The 16392-nt window shown below is 49.6% G+C and overlaps 5 protein-coding genes; 3 read left to right on the forward strand and 2 right to left on the reverse strand.

The window, feature by feature from the left end:
* The first annotated feature begins 3927 nt into the window (after positions 1-3927).
* On the forward strand, positions 3928-4974 carry CHC_T00000564001 (hypothetical protein). XM_005718048.1 is given in 2 exon segments: positions 3928-4929; positions 4930-4974. 1 exon segment carries the CDS (start codon positions 3928-3930, stop codon positions 4927-4929), a length of 1002 nt encoding a protein of 333 aa, XP_005718105.1. The 3' UTR covers positions 4930-4974.
* Positions 4975-7960: 2986 nt separating this feature from the next.
* CHC_T00000565001 (hypothetical protein) lies at positions 7961-8207 on the forward strand. XM_005718049.1 is given in 2 exon segments: positions 7961-8158; positions 8159-8207. The coding sequence occupies 1 exon segment, from the start codon at positions 7961-7963 to the stop codon at positions 8156-8158; it is 198 nt and encodes a 65-aa protein (XP_005718106.1). The 3' UTR covers positions 8159-8207.
* Positions 8208-8769: 562 nt separating this feature from the next.
* Positions 8770-10422, reverse strand: CHC_T00010314001 (cryptochrome/photolyase). The gene has a single exon (XM_005718050.1). It carries the CDS (start codon positions 10420-10422, stop codon positions 8770-8772), a length of 1653 nt encoding a protein of 550 aa, XP_005718107.1.
* Positions 10343-10659, forward strand: CHC_T00000567001 (hypothetical protein). XM_005718051.1 is given in 2 exon segments: positions 10343-10471; positions 10472-10659. The coding sequence occupies 1 exon segment, from the start codon at positions 10343-10345 to the stop codon at positions 10469-10471; it is 129 nt and encodes a 42-aa protein (XP_005718108.1). The 3' UTR covers positions 10472-10659.
* A 2843-nt stretch (positions 10660-13502) lies between these two features.
* On the reverse strand, positions 13503-15626 carry CHC_T00000568001 (hypothetical protein). XM_005718052.1 is given in 2 exon segments: positions 13503-13682; positions 13683-15626. The coding sequence occupies 1 exon segment, from the start codon at positions 15624-15626 to the stop codon at positions 13683-13685; it is 1944 nt and encodes a 647-aa protein (XP_005718109.1). The 3' UTR covers positions 13503-13682.
* Between the last annotated feature and the right edge of the window lie 766 nt (positions 15627-16392).

Here is a 16392-nt window from a genome sequence, read left to right on the forward strand (position 1 = left end):
AAGGATATGAGATTTTCAGCTTTTTGGACGCCTGCAAGGATGAACCCCCTTCATGTTGTACAGTAGCCCCTGCGTGCTTAACCGAGTGGCCATTCCAACAGCACGACTCACCTTACCGACGCGGTCCAGTAGCTCACCTACCAAACGACTTGCATAGCTCTACTGTAATCTCTTATCTGGTATGTCCGCTTGAAAGAATTATCTGAGGATCATGCAGCCTTGGCTGTTGTTATGGGGCTACGGCTCGGCGACTTGTCAAAGCGTCGAGGGAAGAAACTCTTGCCTGTAGAGAAAAGATTCTGAATTCAACTTTTGGGAACAGAACCGGCTTCCTTTCCTAGCTCATCAAGTGGGCTCCTTTTACCTCTTCCAGAATTAGGAAAAAAGGGGTTACTGAAGCTTTAAGCAACGAGAAAACGTATTTGTTCTTGTCGTTGTGTGATGCTTTCCGTCATGCTTTTTGTGACCCTTTCTGAGGCCCTGCTTTTTTTTGAAGCACCATGAAGGTAGCAGTATACTGTGGGCCCTGGGCCCACAGTATACTGCTACCTTCAGTTTTCGCCTTGAAAAATAAGTGACAAGGATAAAAATAATAATGTGCCAGTGGGAATTTTGGTTTTAAGGACTGCAGTACATCAATGAATTGATGACGTAGACAACATGACGTAGACAACATGACGTAGACAACATGACGGAGGCTTTCGTCCAACGTGATCTAAGGTGACTACAGTTCGAAAAACAGGAAAAGTTGTAATCTATGGGAATAGTGACCTCTTTCACCTGTCCTGTGCGTAATTGTGGCCCAAGTATGTTGGCAGCATTTCCTTTCTCAGGGTCAATTTCATGTGTACCGTCAACACAGTAAAAACATACTGAAGAGTCGATGCTTTGCCGTTTTCCCCGTTTTCCGGACATGAGATAGTCGAAGAAGTCTCTCGATCAAGTGAATCGTGCAACCTGGAAGGGAAATAGCCTTAATCGCTTTCATAGCCGGACATAGCTGCATATCAACTATGGAACGATAAAATCATCGGGTGAAGTCTAATCAACTGGCCGGAGTTGTTCGTACGCACAGTTCCGCGCGAGCGAGGGCCGAAAATCTAGTCAAATGCCTTTTAAGTAGGGCAAGGAATCTTTGCGGGCAAAATATCTTTCAGACAGTTGGATTAATCCATGCCCTCGTCTTCTTGTATATATCTTCGGCTGTAATGTGGAACGAAGCCAGAAACCGAAGCTGTCTCCCTCACGAGGGAGACAGCTTCCCAGTAAGAAACAGCACACTGACATGACACGGGATATTCATATCGCACGTGCACTACCGAGTTCTGCCGGAGGTGGCGTCCTGATACGGAGAGAAACAGGCTATCCTCCTTTCTATTGCTTTCAGTGTAGCGGTGAGCTCTTGGCTAGGCGACGCATTATGAATAGAAAGGGTGGACGAGAAAGGAAAACGCACAGTAGACCCTACCTACCCCGAAGAGTTCTTAGACAAAGTACTGGAGATATTATTGCAACGTGTTTTTTGTCCTGTATTATGGATATTTTGAAACGATTTCCTATTGTAATGAGAGTGATACCTTACGAGCGGCACTAAGAACGCAAGCTCGGAATATGAAACGAGGTGAGACAGTAAAGGCTATTATTGATTTTCTATGAGGAAAGCGCAAGCAAAAGAGAGTAGCATTGTTGACGAACAAGCAACGCAGTATGTTCCATTTTGATTTGGAAGATTTTGGAGTTGATAAACATGTTCGTTGTTGGAGCAATATCAAGAAATCTATGACAACACGGTACCCTTGATACTATACTTCAATGTCATGTAGAGATTGGTGAGGCGAATGGAAACTGCTGGAATTTGATATGCCACGGTATCGAAGGCGCTTACTGCACGAGATGAATATGAACTCATCCTTTTTGAGTATACTGTAGATATACTTGATGAGACTCATAGAATTACCGTTGCGCAAAGCGGATTGATGTGAGAGTACTCTACTCTGTACTGATATTATTCGTGGAGGTTTGTACGAATATTGGAGCTGTGAACATTGCGGCGTTTAAGAAGAGAGTCCCGTTGCAGACTGTCGTGTGACGGTGTTGCTTGGGAAAACAATCACTAACGCAAGTGATTCCAGGAAGTGAAACAACGATGCTGCAGATATCTGCTTCGAGACGGTGAGGAGACGCAAGGTAGCGTCGAAATGCTTGATTGATGTGTGGGGCAAATGCGGAGTGCTTGGTCTGTCTATGGCGAGAGCTTTTCAGTGGCTCGGTTTGACAAGGAGAAACTCATATGCGATTTGCGGGGGAGAGACGTCTGTGCGATGCCTTGACATAAATGAGTTTTGGTGGAGGTGCTACCGTGATGGAATAGTCAGGTTTCGAGCGGAAAAAGTTGATCTGTCATTGCGCTGCAGGATGAAATTTCTGGGGAAACGGGGGTCCAATTCTCCGCGCATGGCTACATTACTGCGCGTTGCTGCCCTTGCCACATCAGTCCATAAAGAGCATCTAGGATCTACTGCCGCTCACCTTTTACAAGTACGAAGATACGAACATCACACCTTTTGCAGGTACGAAGATACGGACATCTGTTCCTGCTCCGTAACAATCGCTTTTGGTGACTGAAGATTATGACAAACGTGGCTCTACCGCGTGGCTCTACCGCGTGGCTCTACCGTGCTCTACCGTCCAACACGAATGCCTTATTTCAAGGGAGAATTTAGTGTAGAATTCGCTTGAAATACTGCCATCGCCACACACTCCTCAATCCTCTATTCAAGGCATTGTTGTAGACTGACTGACGGGTCGCGACTGCGATATCCTCCCCATGCCGAGGCCTTGAACTGGCCACCCTTACCCCTCGCTGTCTCCCGGCGGCATGGGCGGTCAAACTTGTGCCCAAGTATGTGCTCATCTCCAAGTCAGAGTACAGCACTTTCGCTCCGGACAGCCTGATTATCCTAGCCTGATTGTCCGCGCAGAAGGGGTTGTCTGGAGGCCGAGAAAGAGTCCGAGAAAGAGTCTGAGAAAGGGTCTGGCCCATGTGTGTGTACAATTTTGTCAACACGCACTCGAACCCCCTTTTCCTGCACTGTCGTGATGTTTTCGTTAATACTGTATTATATAAATAAGACGTTTTTGTGAGTTTCGGGCCCTCTCGAAGGAAGAATATAGTAGTGTAGAGATTATTCCGAAGATACTTACTTATTTTTCAATACTTTTCGCAATTTCCTGTGTTGGGAGTTAGATCAAGTGTCCTTGTACCCTTCGAAGGGTGTACCCTCGAAGGGTACAGTACCGAGGTTATTTATTTGCATGATATTCATCTATCAACATGGCACTGGGGGAGAAGGATAGCAGCATTACCCTGGGGACAAAAGAAACAGCATGTGTGCCTCATCACAGATTCAGACCAGGGACAAACCCACTGTGTTTGTCTTGTAGGACGCATGGTTACGATTCACCACTTGCGCCTCACCACCTACGTCCCTCCTCTCCCTCTCCGACACAAATCCTCACGGGCCTTCTGTCGAAAGCTTATAAACATCCCCCACCGTGTCTTTGCTCACTCTGCTTTCCCTAAACCGCACCCACGCATCCAGCAAATTCTTCCCATTCCGCTGTCACCTGCGCACCCGCCAACCTCTCCACTGAATTTCCCCACAACTCACGGAACTCACACTACTATGACGGCGCAGCCTCTCGAAGCCCGTCGCTGGGTTGTGCATACATATGGAGACTTCAACAACCTTAAACTTGAGAAGTTTACAGCCCCGCCACCGGTACGCCTCACATTCACCCCCGCAATTCCTTCCTTCATTGCGCCCAGGAGCTCCTCTGACCACATCTGGATGAGGCCATGCGATGTGTTCGCTTACCAATGAATAGGGCCCCACCGAAATTCGCATTTCTGTTCGCGCCGTGGGAATGAACTTTGCCGACTGCTTCACTGTCCTTGGCCTGTATGATGAGGCCGGTCCCGCACCAATCACTCCCGGCTTCGAGGCCTGTGGCGTTGTCGAGTCGATCGGCTCTGACGTCACCACCCATGCGGTGGGCGACCGCGTCATCGGTCTCAAGCGTTTCTCTTGCTACGCGACCGTCCTAAACGTCGAGGAAGATTTTGTCAGACCGCTCAGGGATAACTGGTCCTTTGCTGAGGGCGCCTCCTTTCTCGCGCAGGCCTTCACTGCCTGGTACGCGCTGTGCGTCCTGGGGGCTATGCCGATCAGCGCGAAGGAGCAGTCCAGGCATGTTACATCGGCGAGACGCGCCGTGTTAGTGCATTCGGCGGCGGGGGGTGTTGGGTTGCAGCTTGTGGAGATGGTGAGGCACATTGGCGGCATCGTAGTTTGTACCGTTGGCAACGAGGAGAAGGCCAAGTTGCTGAAAGAGAGGTGTGGCATTCCGAGGGAGAGGGTTATTGTAAGGGGGGTGGATGATGCGGCGGACGGCTTGGAAAAAGTCGTAAGGGAGAGGGCCCTGGCGGGGGAGGGGGGATTAGATGTTGTGGTGGATTCTGTACTAGGCCGCAATTTTGAGCCTGGATACAACTTGTTGAATACCGGAGGGAGATATATTGTGATGGGTGTCGCGAGTATGATGCCGCGTGGCGGCCTTAATATCTTTCGGCCATCCGGGTGGCGGAATTTGATCACTTTGGCTTTGAATTATCTGCGTCGCCCTAGCCTTGACTTGGCCCAATCGATCAACGACAACAAAACTGTATCTGGGTTTAACGTATCCGGACTTTTCTCAGAAATGGAATTGGTTAAGAGAGGGTTTAAGGAAGTAGACCAGATGGAGTTGCCGAGGCCGCTTGTCGGGCGGAAGTTCGCTTTCGAGGACGTACGGGAAGCTATGGTCTTCTTCCAGAGTGGAAAAAGCAAAGGCAAACTTGTCCTAGAAGTCAATGGCGGCGAAGAGTGAAGCATTTTAAGGTAGGTAGACTTGTAATAAAAGCTTACGCAAGAATATGAAAGAGACGACACGAGCAAAACGAGTGAAATTTGGATCATGTTGGTCCAATGACGAACAAGGCTTGTTACGACTTTCCCATGGTTTATAAAACTGCGCACATGGGAATGTGTCGACGCGACAGGGCTTGCAGTCACCAGAAACCCACTGGCCTGAGAATGTCCCTTGGCGTTCCAATGATGCCGGAAGCGGCCTTCTAAAGGCCGGTCCAACTTTCAGTATGGAGAAGAAGCTCCGAGGGATCCGTAGCGTTGACGCATTACATGCGTTTTATTCTCATACTGTAGAGCTGCCATAGCATGGACCATGGGACCCTGCTGGCTGATCGCAGCTGATCGCAGTGACTCACTCTCAAAAAACAAACAAAGAACACATGATATCTTCAGTGTAGTCTCGCTGTTGCCTAAAGTTTAGCTTTGCGTACGCACGTACCGATGAGCCCGCGCTATGATAAATATCTTTTCCGCTTGCGCATAACTGCGCTTTTCCAGTATGGTTGTATTGCTGGTCTCGCGCTGGTTGCGAAAGTTCGTCCGCGCATCACCAACACAAAACTACTGTACCAGACGAGTCTCACCAGAGTGAAATATTTAGCAACCAAGGCAGATGCCTAAGCACTCGTAGGGGTTGGCATAATATGATTGTTTGAGGAAGTACGGATCACCTCAAGAGTCACACATTTCGCGACAACAACAGCTCTACCCCCCTTTCGCTGCAACGCTCACTCAAACCGTTGACTGTATCGAAGGCGTTGACGTTATATTCTTGTGGGTTCCAACCGAAGACGTTTACATAGCACCATTCGGTAAAAGTCCCTGCCGAGTATACACGACATCACAAGATGTGATGGGCGGAAATAGACAGAGTGCAAACCCGGGCAAGTTAAGACACACCCTGAAGACACACCCTCAGGGTGTGTCTTAACTTTCCCGGGTTTGCTTTGCTTGCCCGAGTTTGCCGGTCATTTATTAATTTATTAATGTAAGTACACGCCTTCCCCTTACGTTAGTAGTGGACAGGTGTCCTTTCCCTTACGTTAGTAGTGGACAGGTGTCCCAGAGCGACGGTGCTGACTTACAGAGGCATACAGCGCCATAAATTGCCAGAACACAACGGGGAGGACACCGTGGGTTCTACAAATTCGCTCCGAGGACGCATCGACAGGGACGTGACATGCTGCAGCGTCAAACAACTTCGCCCGAGGGACGCGTCGACATGGACGCGAGACGCTGCAGCGTCGCTCGCTTCCGACCCAGAACGTGGCCATTGCGGGTGATCCCAGATCACCGGGATAAATAATTGATCTTACCCCCTACTTCTCTCCTTACTACTCCGCGGGATAGCGTATCTATCGCCGGCGCTGTTTGGTCAAAAAACGGATCTACAACCACTGCCCAGTATCGCCGTTCGCCTCCCCTCCTTTCTTCTCAATCTAATCACTCCTACGCAATGCACGGCAATAGAATCATCACTGCTACGACCGCACTAACCGCAACCGCAGCTCTATTCTCCCTCCTTTCATTTCACCAAGCTATTTCAAACTATCCTCGACCCCGAAAATTCACAAAGCCCTTAGATCTCCGACGGGGATGGACCTTTGTCAGAGCCAACAGAATTTTTAACGACAAAGAATTCAGTCGTACATACCGTATGGAGGGGGGATAATATTTGGTCAGAAACGCCCGCTGCAGACGAGGAAGCAATAGTGAGGGTGACCCCACCGCCAACAAAATTTCAGTCCTAAAATTCCAACTACTAAAGTTTGGACCGATGGAGTAAAGTTTGGACCGATGGAAGAGATTTTGAACCCCACCGCGCCAGGATTTGTCCTAAAGTTTAGAATTTGGGAAGGATTCTTTTCCAAACCAAAATTATTTGGTCGAGATTTTTGTCCAAAGCGCCGTTTGGGCGAGCTTCGTTCTATAGTAACGGTACAGAAAACATCTGAATTTCATGTGCTTACAGCTCTACCAAAGCTCTTCCAAATGGCTTTGGGGCTGTTTTGACTGAAGTCCCATCAATAGTGTGGGACGCAAAAAGGAGTGTTGTGCAGCCTTCGCTCGTGGACATTTCCCATCTTCTCCCTCCTTCTCGTCTTCTGAGAAGTGCAGGCAATGGCTGAGGTGGTTACTAGGACTGATGACTCGGCAGTAAGAGTGAGGAAAAAGGGTAAGGGACTGGGGTGGTCAGACGAGGAGAATCTTGCCCTGTGCGTTGCTGAGAGCGCAGTTCCAGAGTCCATAATAGGAATTGAAAGCGTGGTGTACTTGCCGAGTTGATAATTCCCAAACAGGAGCCTACATATTATGGAGAGCGGGCAAGTGACGAGCAAAAGTTGCCGCCAATTGTGGAACAGACGCGTGCAGTAGCTTGCTTCTTTGCGCCAAATGTATTTCTACGACATACTTGTAGCCTAATTGGGGTGACCCTGAATATGATAGATGTATCGTGTTACAGGCGCGGTGGAGTTCATCTCTGAATCACCACCTCCCCCAAAGCGCGGCTTGATTAAAAGATAGTAGATCCAATTACCGGAGGACAACTGTCTGCTTTTTGCGATTTTGGGCAAGGCGCGGTGGGGTCACCCTGAGAGACTTTGCGTTGGTGGCCCCCGTCTTCCGAATGGTGGGAGTCGGAGAGATGCGCCAGAGGCGCGGAGAACGGCGCACGTGGCATTGAGGTGTGGAAGCCATTTTCAGGAAAGTAGTAGGCAGAGAGGTGCTTCGTAGAGTTGGGTTGCCTTTGCGAGATGGCAGGTGCATAGATTTTTGCAAAGGGGGAGTTGAGGATGTTTTCGGCAAGGGGCAAGCACTGCGTCCACCGGAGCACAGCGTCCAAATTCGAAAGTTACAAACTTACAAAAGTAGCCAATATATGATTGACATTTGTCATTACACACTGACATAACTTGAGCTTGCAGTGTAGGGTCGTACTTAGTTTCAAATCATATATTAACGCCCAGTAGCCAATAGTAGTGCAAATCATGGCTCGGGGCAAGCAAACCCGGGCAAACTCGGGCAAGTTAAGACCCTCCCTCATTGTCAGAGTCGCGATCAGGAGAATAGGTCCTGCGCGGTCATCCGCTCCGAGACGTCTGGCCCTGGCCCCGTCTCATTTTTGCCCCTGGTGTTGGGTCCATGACTCAGCTCGCCTGGTATGCCGTGTTGTAGCGCATTTTTAATCGTTTAAATATCATTGGTGCGCCACTGCCAACAGTGGACGAAGCATGATGGAATCGCTACGGGAAATACCTGTCACTGTAAGTCCAGTTATGCTTGTGACCACGTCTTTCCAAAACTTGCACGGACGTTTATAGTTTCGCCTAAAATTTCCGCAAACGTTTTAATGCGAGGGTGCACGTCTCCAGAATGTTTCTGAGTTTCGCAGAAAAAGTTGCTCAAACTTTCGGCAGCACTTTGGGAACCTTTGAAACTTCAGAAACATTCATCAACCTTTTCAAAGATGCCGGATCGCATTACAGCTCCGATCGAGGGTGGATGGAAATATTCCTTCATTGAGGCCTTGCTTGCAGGATCCAACAAGGTCCACCACCGGGACCAATGGGAGTGCCGTTTGAGGCGAATATCAGAAAAATCAATTGTCAACCAGGATTTTACGGAGCCATGAGCCCTGGTAGTTGGGACCAAAGTTGTATGGCTCTGGGTCACAGGCTCTGGTACCCAGGGCCATTATTGGGACGTATTCTCCTGAATGCGACTCTGTCAACCAGGTCTCTCGGTCTATACAGCATGGAGGCAAAAACGAAAAAAAAAAAAAAACCAGCTGCCATTATCATCGCCGTGTTTTTCGCCGTTTCGTTTTTCGAGACGTTCCATCGCCAGAATCGCGGGATTCTGAAGATCTGGACTCACCATTCATGTGCTGGCGCTCACCTCTCTCAGCTCCATACTCGTTTCTTGCGTAGTTTTCTTTCATCTTGGCAATGTTCTCTTTGCTTGCCTTGCTGTGGTCAACCATTCGTTCCGGGTAGTCTTTGCCTATAACACATCCCGCCATTTTCTGCACCATTGCCGGAGCTTTCCACGGTTCGTGAATGTATTTTGTGGGGAGCTTGCGAAGAACGGGTAAATAATGCTTAATAAAAGCACCCTCTTTGTCCCATTTCTTGGCAAAAGCTACTGGAGAGTATACTCGAAAGTACATGGAAAAAAACGCGCTGCAACTCAGCCACATCCAGTTAGCGCTATTCAAGGCGTAGTCGTAATCAACGAGATAGTGCTCAAACACTTTGTAACCTTCCTCCCAGCTCACCCACAAATCCCCCCTTGTTAGAAAGCATGCGAGACTATGCCGGCCAAGATGGTGCACGAATCCTTCTGTCTTCAGTTGCATCATCAGTGCATCAATCCACGGATAACCGGTCCGCGCCTCCGCCCATGTCTTGAGACGAAGTTCTGCTTCGTCGCCGGTCCGCCAGTTAATCTTCCTACAAACAGGATTCCCGTTCATCCGGTGGAATTCTGGAACCATGCCAGCGAGCAGCCAGAAATGCTCCCGCCACATCAGCTGACCCCATAATCTTGTCTGGGGCATCTCAGCTACATCATGATTTTCTTCTAGGTCACGTAGGCGAGCATGAAATACACGCGAACTTACACATCCGAGAGCAAGGTAAGGAGAGAGTACAGTGGTCTCCCTTTTCACAAATGCCGCAGGGCTGGTTTTAGGCTTTGCAAAACGTGCTGCAACTTTACCACCTTCTCGAGATAAGAATTCGTCCATGCGTGCGATACCCTCTTCCTCACCACCCCTAAAGCGCTCCCAACCTGTTTGTTTTGTACAATCCTCATAACCAATGTCGCCGAGCTTCGGGACAAGAAGATAACCGTCCTTATCGTCATCCTTTAAAGTAGCATCAGGGCACGAAGTTAGCTCAACTTGCCGTCCATCTGCAAACTCAACAGGATTTTCAGGATCTCCGACGTCATCCACAAGACTCAAAAAGCTGGACATCGTGGTTGGGGCTGTGGCCCCCTTGGCTTTCTGAAGAAGGACGTTGGGGTTGTACAGCGTGAAACCATGTTCTCGGACGACATCCACATCAAATCCTTCGACATCTGCCACGACGGCCTCATCGCGCGCGCGTTCCGAAGGCGCATATTCGTATTCAAAAACAAGGTGTTTCACGCCCCATCTTCGGACGAGATCTGGGAAGACGTCGGTTGGTCTGGCGCAAATGACGCGAAGACGCGAGCTGCACTTGTCGTCAAGAGATCTTTGCAGGGCGGAGATAGATTCCAGGATGAAACGCATGCGTAAAGGACCGCAGGCGGTAGGATTGTGGTACTCAGGATCAAGGAAGAATACAGGTATCAAGGGAAGGTTGGACTTCTTTGCTAGCGATATGGCTCGATTGAGGGCACGGTTGTCAGCCGTGCGGAGGTCGCGGCGAAACCAATGCAGAACAGACCCGGGGAGCGTCATAGTGGCGAAAGCGGAGCGATGTGGCATTAGAGGGAGAAACGGCAGGTAGTGGCTCTTTGGACGGGACTGCGAAGCCGCAGAAGGGGATGTGGGGAAGCGGAATTTAAATCTTGGCAAATTGCAGCTGCCGCTTCGGAACATGAAGCGGCGTTGTTTGCAACCACTCACAGAGTGTACAAGTTGGTACCCCCCAAAGTTGAACGGAATAAAAAAATAAATGAGAAAACATCTTCTGCATCACTTCTGGTCTCCATTGTAGTCTCATTTCAACCACAATCCCACCCAGTACACACTACTTGAGCCAATAGGCGTGCGGAAGATTCAACATGACTGTCATATTTGAAAAGATATACCTGTTTGAAACCGCCATTTGTGCAAAATTGCACCCGAGAGTTGAACAGCCAAATGGTTGGCCAGTGCAAACAAAATGCAAATTTTTTACTCAAGAATGTCTCTCCTGACACTCACGCGCTGATCTGTCAACTCCATTTCGTTAACTGTCTTGTGCTGCGTTCCGTGCAGCAAATTCCCGTTTCGCAGCAATGAGTCTCCGCGCCGACTGCCGTCTCAATGGCATGGGACGAACAGAAACGTTCGGGACGCCGTATTGAAGCACTCGGGCATGCAGCGAACGCTTCTCGAATTCTAATCGAGCATGTTTTGTGCGCTCGTATGCTATTGCGTCCTTTTCGGCTTTTTCTGTTTCCTTCCGACTCCTTTCCGCCCGCTTCGCAGTATCAAAACCATCTCGCTCCCTCGCCATTCTTAGCGCCTCGCTCGAGGTGAGGCATAAGCCATTTGTGGTATCGACAAAACCATTTCGCAGAACAACAGGTTGCAAACCTATCAATTGACGCTGTTTTACCCGTTTCTCGTTGATCATTTTTTCAATATCCTGTACTGTAGCAAGCTTATTGGTGTGTTCAGAGGACCACGGTAGTGGCGTGTTGGTCAGACTTCTCCAATTAAGAGGATAGACGCCGGATTTTGCAAAACTGGACGTTATGTTCGATCTTGTAAATGCCTTTTCGTATGCTGTTCTCACGAGTTTCAAGAAATCAAACACATCGTATTCGTTGTGGCTCATTGGCGACGACAGGCCTTCCACAAGGTTTCGCAGGTGTGCTTTGAATGGACTGAAGAATCCCACATCCAGCGGCTGAGTAACTCCACTTGTATGCGCCGGCAACGCATAAACAATTATGCCACCCTCCTCCAGCATTTTTAAAGCCCTGAATCTCATATGGGAACGATAACCATCCAAAAGCAAAAGTACTTTCCTCCCTTGAGTCGTCAACTCTTTGCAATCGTCAACAAAAAATTTTGCCCAATTGTAAAAGTTCACAGAATCAACTCCAGCTACATCCTCTTTCACAGTCACAATACTGTTTTTTGGGCAACAATCTGCAAACGTTTCCATTATTTCGCCACTGTCGTTGCCATCAACAACTCTGTATTTGAGGCGTTTCCCTTTCAACACAAAAAGACAGCGACCAACACAACCACTTGCAAAAACCACGGGCATTATTGTCACACGTTCAATGTTCTTAAATTCAGGGGAGCGAAGCTGTGCCCGAGTCGCTCGAGTGACGAAACTTTTTCGACGGTCGGACTGCAGGCAATCCTTGTTCGGGGAAATTCCTGTTTCGTCAAGGTTGGCGATTCGATACTTATCAATTTTGTGTACATCTATGATGCGTGAAACCTCCAAAAAGTGAGTGGTTAGAGTGTCAGCATTACATGATTTGAACCTCACCTCTTGTTCCTTACTGCATCGTCGAAAGCTGATAGAGTCGGAGTGGCGTTCAATAAATTTTTTTAAGAAGCGTCGGCCAGGTCTGCAATTGATAAAGGGGAGCTTCGCACGACGCTGTACCGGTAGAGATTGAACAAGCATCTGCACTGCATCGAGTATGTCCTCTCTACCGAGTGGGAATCCCCTCGATGAGTACTTGTTGATGAGTTCCACGATGACGTTTTCTTCTTCGCGGTGAAGATATGTCCGCGATAATGTCGTCTGGACACGATGGAATCTTTTGTACTGGTATTGGAAAGTAGAAAGTGGAAGTCCAGCTATTGTAGCAGCTCTCCTGCGACTGGCGCCGTGCTTGTCGACCGCAGCGACGGCTTTTTCAAAGCGTCGGTCTGCCTTTGATACCGTTTGCGACCTTCCCATTTCTGCCAGTGTGTGGTTTTGGAAATGAGCTGGTGGCTCGAGTTTGCATTTATTTGCAATGCGCGTCGTCATGTAGGTGTTTCTTGCATCGCCAAATCCGATTATGGCGACAAAAGAGTCCTGTTTGCATTTCGCGCGAAGCTACGCCGAGTTAAACATTTCAGGATTGCCATAAATCTGATCGTTTTTGGCATTATGTTGAATCTTGGATATAAAATTCACTTTTAGTTTTGTTCAACAATAGAGTACAGTGTTCAACTTTGGGGGGTACCAACCTGTAGAGCGGCGCTGAGAAATTGCATGGCACACGTGGCGTTTGCTTAGCACGTCACAAGGAGGCGGATCAAATTGAACAGTCTCGCTGACCCACAATTGCTCCCACGCGAGGAACAGACCGCATTTGCTTGCTGGGCGGTAGGCTGCATGTAGACTGCCCCCATCGAGATTACCATCGCAGCTGTTGACGGTCATGACGCCAAAGCTTGCGTACTGTACGAAGGTACAGTACACCCTCAAAGGCCCTGAGAGGGCCGTTCACGCCCGACCATTTCTGCACACAACGTCTTTCGATTGGTGGTGCGTTGTAACGAGGCCAAATGCATTCATCTGTATTCTTGCTTAGCTGAACTGACTTTCGCATCTAGAATGGAAAAGCATGACTTCGCAATTCAGTGTTGGTGAATACTGTTCACGGGGCTCCGTCCACCTGTGTAATGCTCTGAATCAAATGCCACCTCAAAGAACCCGCTCAAACATCACACCTGGTTGACAACTACTGTTCGCAGTTCTCATTAGACGCGTCGAAAGGCTCACGGATGTTATGTTGGCAAAATCTCGTGTAACCTTACATGCACGCCTTTCGCTCCGCTTTGAGTCTACTATCAAAAGCGACAAAAAGATGCTGTATCATCGCCGTCTTCGCATACATCATGCCAACAGTATTTCTGATGGTGTGCTATCTAGGCAACACCTTTGAAATGAAGTACAAAGCGATGGAATGATCTGGGTGTCCCATCATAAAAGGGCAATCCAGCACAACCTGGTCACGAGAGGGAAAACTATCCTTGCCCCGTACGCTCCCTTTTTATATATTGAACAACTTGGACCGAGCACGCAATCGCTCCACCATCTGCTTCCTGTAGTCATGGTACTCCCCACGGAAGTCGGTAACCTTCCCATTTTCACAAATGTGTATTGTGTCGCAGACACTCGTCACTAGACGGGCATCATGAGTGACGACCAGTAGTCCTCCGTTGAAGCAGTTGAGTGCCATGATCAGCGAGTCCAATGTTTCGATATCCAGATGATTCGTCGGCTCATCAAGGATAAGCAAATGCGGCTTTTGGTATGTAATCACTGCCAGCGAAACACGACTCTTCTGACCTCCGGAAAGCGTGTTGATCGGTCGCAGTGCTTGCTCATTCCGCACACCGAGTCTCGCCAAATGCGATCGCACTTCTGGTTCTGTAGTATCTGGGAACATTACGCGCATGTGCTCCAACGGTGTCCGCCACAACACTAGAGTGTCCACATGATGCTGAGAGAAGTAACCAAGCCGAATTTTCTGTGATTTCTTCACCTCACCATCCAGCGGTGTGTTTTCGCCCAGCAATAGCTTCAGAAGCGTCGACTTTCCGGCTCCATTCGGCCCGAGAAGCACTGCGCGAGAATCTGTGTTGACACTGAAGTCAAGATTTCGGAATATTGGCTCTTGCCCAGGATACCCGAACGTCACATCGCATATCTGTACAGACGCGTGGGAGCCCGTGAGCGCTCCTGGCTGAGGAAACTCAAATGAGAACTCTTCCTCTTCGCTTGGCAGAACAACGCGTTCTTCGTCCATCTTCTTCAACATCTTGAGTCTGCTCTGCGCCATACTTGCTCGTTTGGCATTAAATCTAAACTTGTCGACGAATTTTTGCACGTGAGCACGCTTCATTTCCTGACTTTGAGCAGTCCTTTCCATTTCTTTCAGTCGCTCACCTCTCGCCTTCTCAAAGTCGTCATAGTTACCACTGTACATGTGCAGTTTGTGGTCTTTGACATGGATAACGTCAGTGCAAATCTCATTCAAAAACGCGCGATCGTGAGAAACACAGGCAATGGTATGCGCCCAGCGTGACAGGTAGTCGCCGAGCCAAATTACGGTCATGGCGTCGAGATGATTTGAGGGCTCATCCAGTAAGAGTAGCTTCGGCTCAAGGAACAGTGCAGACGCCAAGGCAATACGCATTCTCCAACCACCAGAAAACTCACTAACGGCTTGATGGGTCATACCCTGTTCAGTGAAGCCGAGACCATCCAGGATGGAAGCCGCTTTCGCTTTTGCCTTGTCCGCATCCATCTCACTAAGTTTGTTATAAACTTCAGCGAGACGCTCGCCGATCTTCGGATCCTGCTCCCTCCCCTCCGATTCCGCGAGCGTCATCTCCTCCGTCAAGGCCTCCTCCTCATCCAAAAGGTCCTGTCGCTCTGTATCGCTCTCCAGGACAACCTGCAACGGGGTTTTATCACTCCCTTCAATTTCTTGCTCCACGTACACAATGTCCATCTCATCCGGCACTGGCAGCTCCCTCCTCGCAATCGCACGCATCAACGTAGTCTTACCACACCCATTCCTGCCGACAATACCAACCCTCCGGCCATAGGGAATGTTCAGACTCGCCCCCTCCAGCAGCGACATGCCACCAAAGGCAAGATCCAGGCCATTGATATGGATATCGGTTGAGCCTGTAGTGTACTTAGACTTGACGCTCCCGACGGTAGCCTCCGACTGATAGGTCCTAACTTGGGCACCAACACGTCTCGCCTTCCTGACAGCTGCAAGGTTCTTCGCCTTCTCGGCCTCCTTCGAGCGATCGAGGGTGCGATTGGCGTTGCCACCGCCCTGCAGCTCGCCAGTTGCGATGGGCCTGCGCCTTCGTACGTTCCTGTCAACGGCGGCACCGAGGCGCGTGGCTTTCTTCAGTCGCGTGGGCATGTCGCGGCCGGGGTCGACGGTGGGCTCGCCATGTAGCGTGCGGAGCATCTTGCGGGCGACCTCCTCGGCTTGCTCCGGCGAGATGGACTCGTTGAGATCCGGGAGAAAGAGGGCGATGGTCGGGACCATCTCGTCCTCGGCAGCTTTCGGAGTGGCTAGGGCGGTGATCAAGTAATCGATGACGCAGTCGTCGAAATCGGTGAGTGGGTTGTCGGGGCCGGCCGTCGCTTGAAGCAGCTCTCTCGCCTCGTCGGGACTGACGACCTTCTTGTTGGATTTGGGCGCCAGGATGAGCCCGTCGAGGGCGGTGGCGGCTGTCGGCATTCTGTGCGATGGATATGAATGTACGTGAGGGGGGTTGGTGGGGTATGGAGTCGGTTAGTTGGTGGAATGGTTGCTCGCTTTGTTCTCTGATGTTGCTTCGGTTTTGCTTTTTCATTCATTCAGTTTTCTCTGCGGTACTCTTCCGGCGTGTGTCTATCATACCTCTGGTAACACGTCTCATAGACAGGTGCGACATTATTGTCGCTGAGGATCTCGCCCCTACAGTACATACTGTACATGCCTTGTTTTCCTCTAATTTCCTCTCATGTTTTGCCCCCCAGCCTTCCTCAACTGATACCCTCTCAACTGGTAACCCCCCAATTCGGTTCGTTGGTCACATCAAAGAAAAATGACACCGAGGCGGGCTCTCTCCTTCACGCTTCACTGCTGGCTTCCCTGTCTTCCCCTTCTCTCCCCCCCTCTCATCCCGCCCCGTTCCCAAAATGTACGTCCCCCTCCCCTCAATAGAGATGATTGCCATGGACACTTT

The sequence above is a fragment of the Chondrus crispus genome, genomic scaffold, assembly GCF_000350225.1.
Source record: "Chondrus crispus Stackhouse genomic scaffold, scaffold_359, whole genome shotgun sequence".
NCBI classification, from domain to species: Eukaryota; Rhodophyta; class Florideophyceae; order Gigartinales; family Gigartinaceae; genus Chondrus; species Chondrus crispus.

Excerpts from the sequence above, each read along its gene's own strand:
- CHC_T00000564001 (XM_005718048.1), top strand. The coding sequence starts at position 3,928 with ATGAACTTTGCCGACTGCTTCACTGTCCTTGGCCTGTATGATGAGGCC.
- CHC_T00000565001 (XM_005718049.1), top strand. The coding sequence starts at position 7,961 with ATGGCTCGGGGCAAGCAAACCCGGGCAAACTCGGGCAAGTTAAGACCC.
- CHC_T00000567001 (XM_005718051.1), top strand. The coding sequence starts at position 10,343 with ATGGCTCGATTGAGGGCACGGTTGTCAGCCGTGCGGAGGTCGCGGCGA.
- CHC_T00010314001 (XM_005718050.1), bottom strand. The coding sequence starts at position 10,422 with ATGACGCTCCCCGGGTCTGTTCTGCATTGGTTTCGCCGCGACCTCCGC.
- CHC_T00000568001 (XM_005718052.1), bottom strand. The coding sequence starts at position 15,626 with ATGCTCCGCACGCTACATGGCGAGCCCACCGTCGACCCCGGCCGCGAC.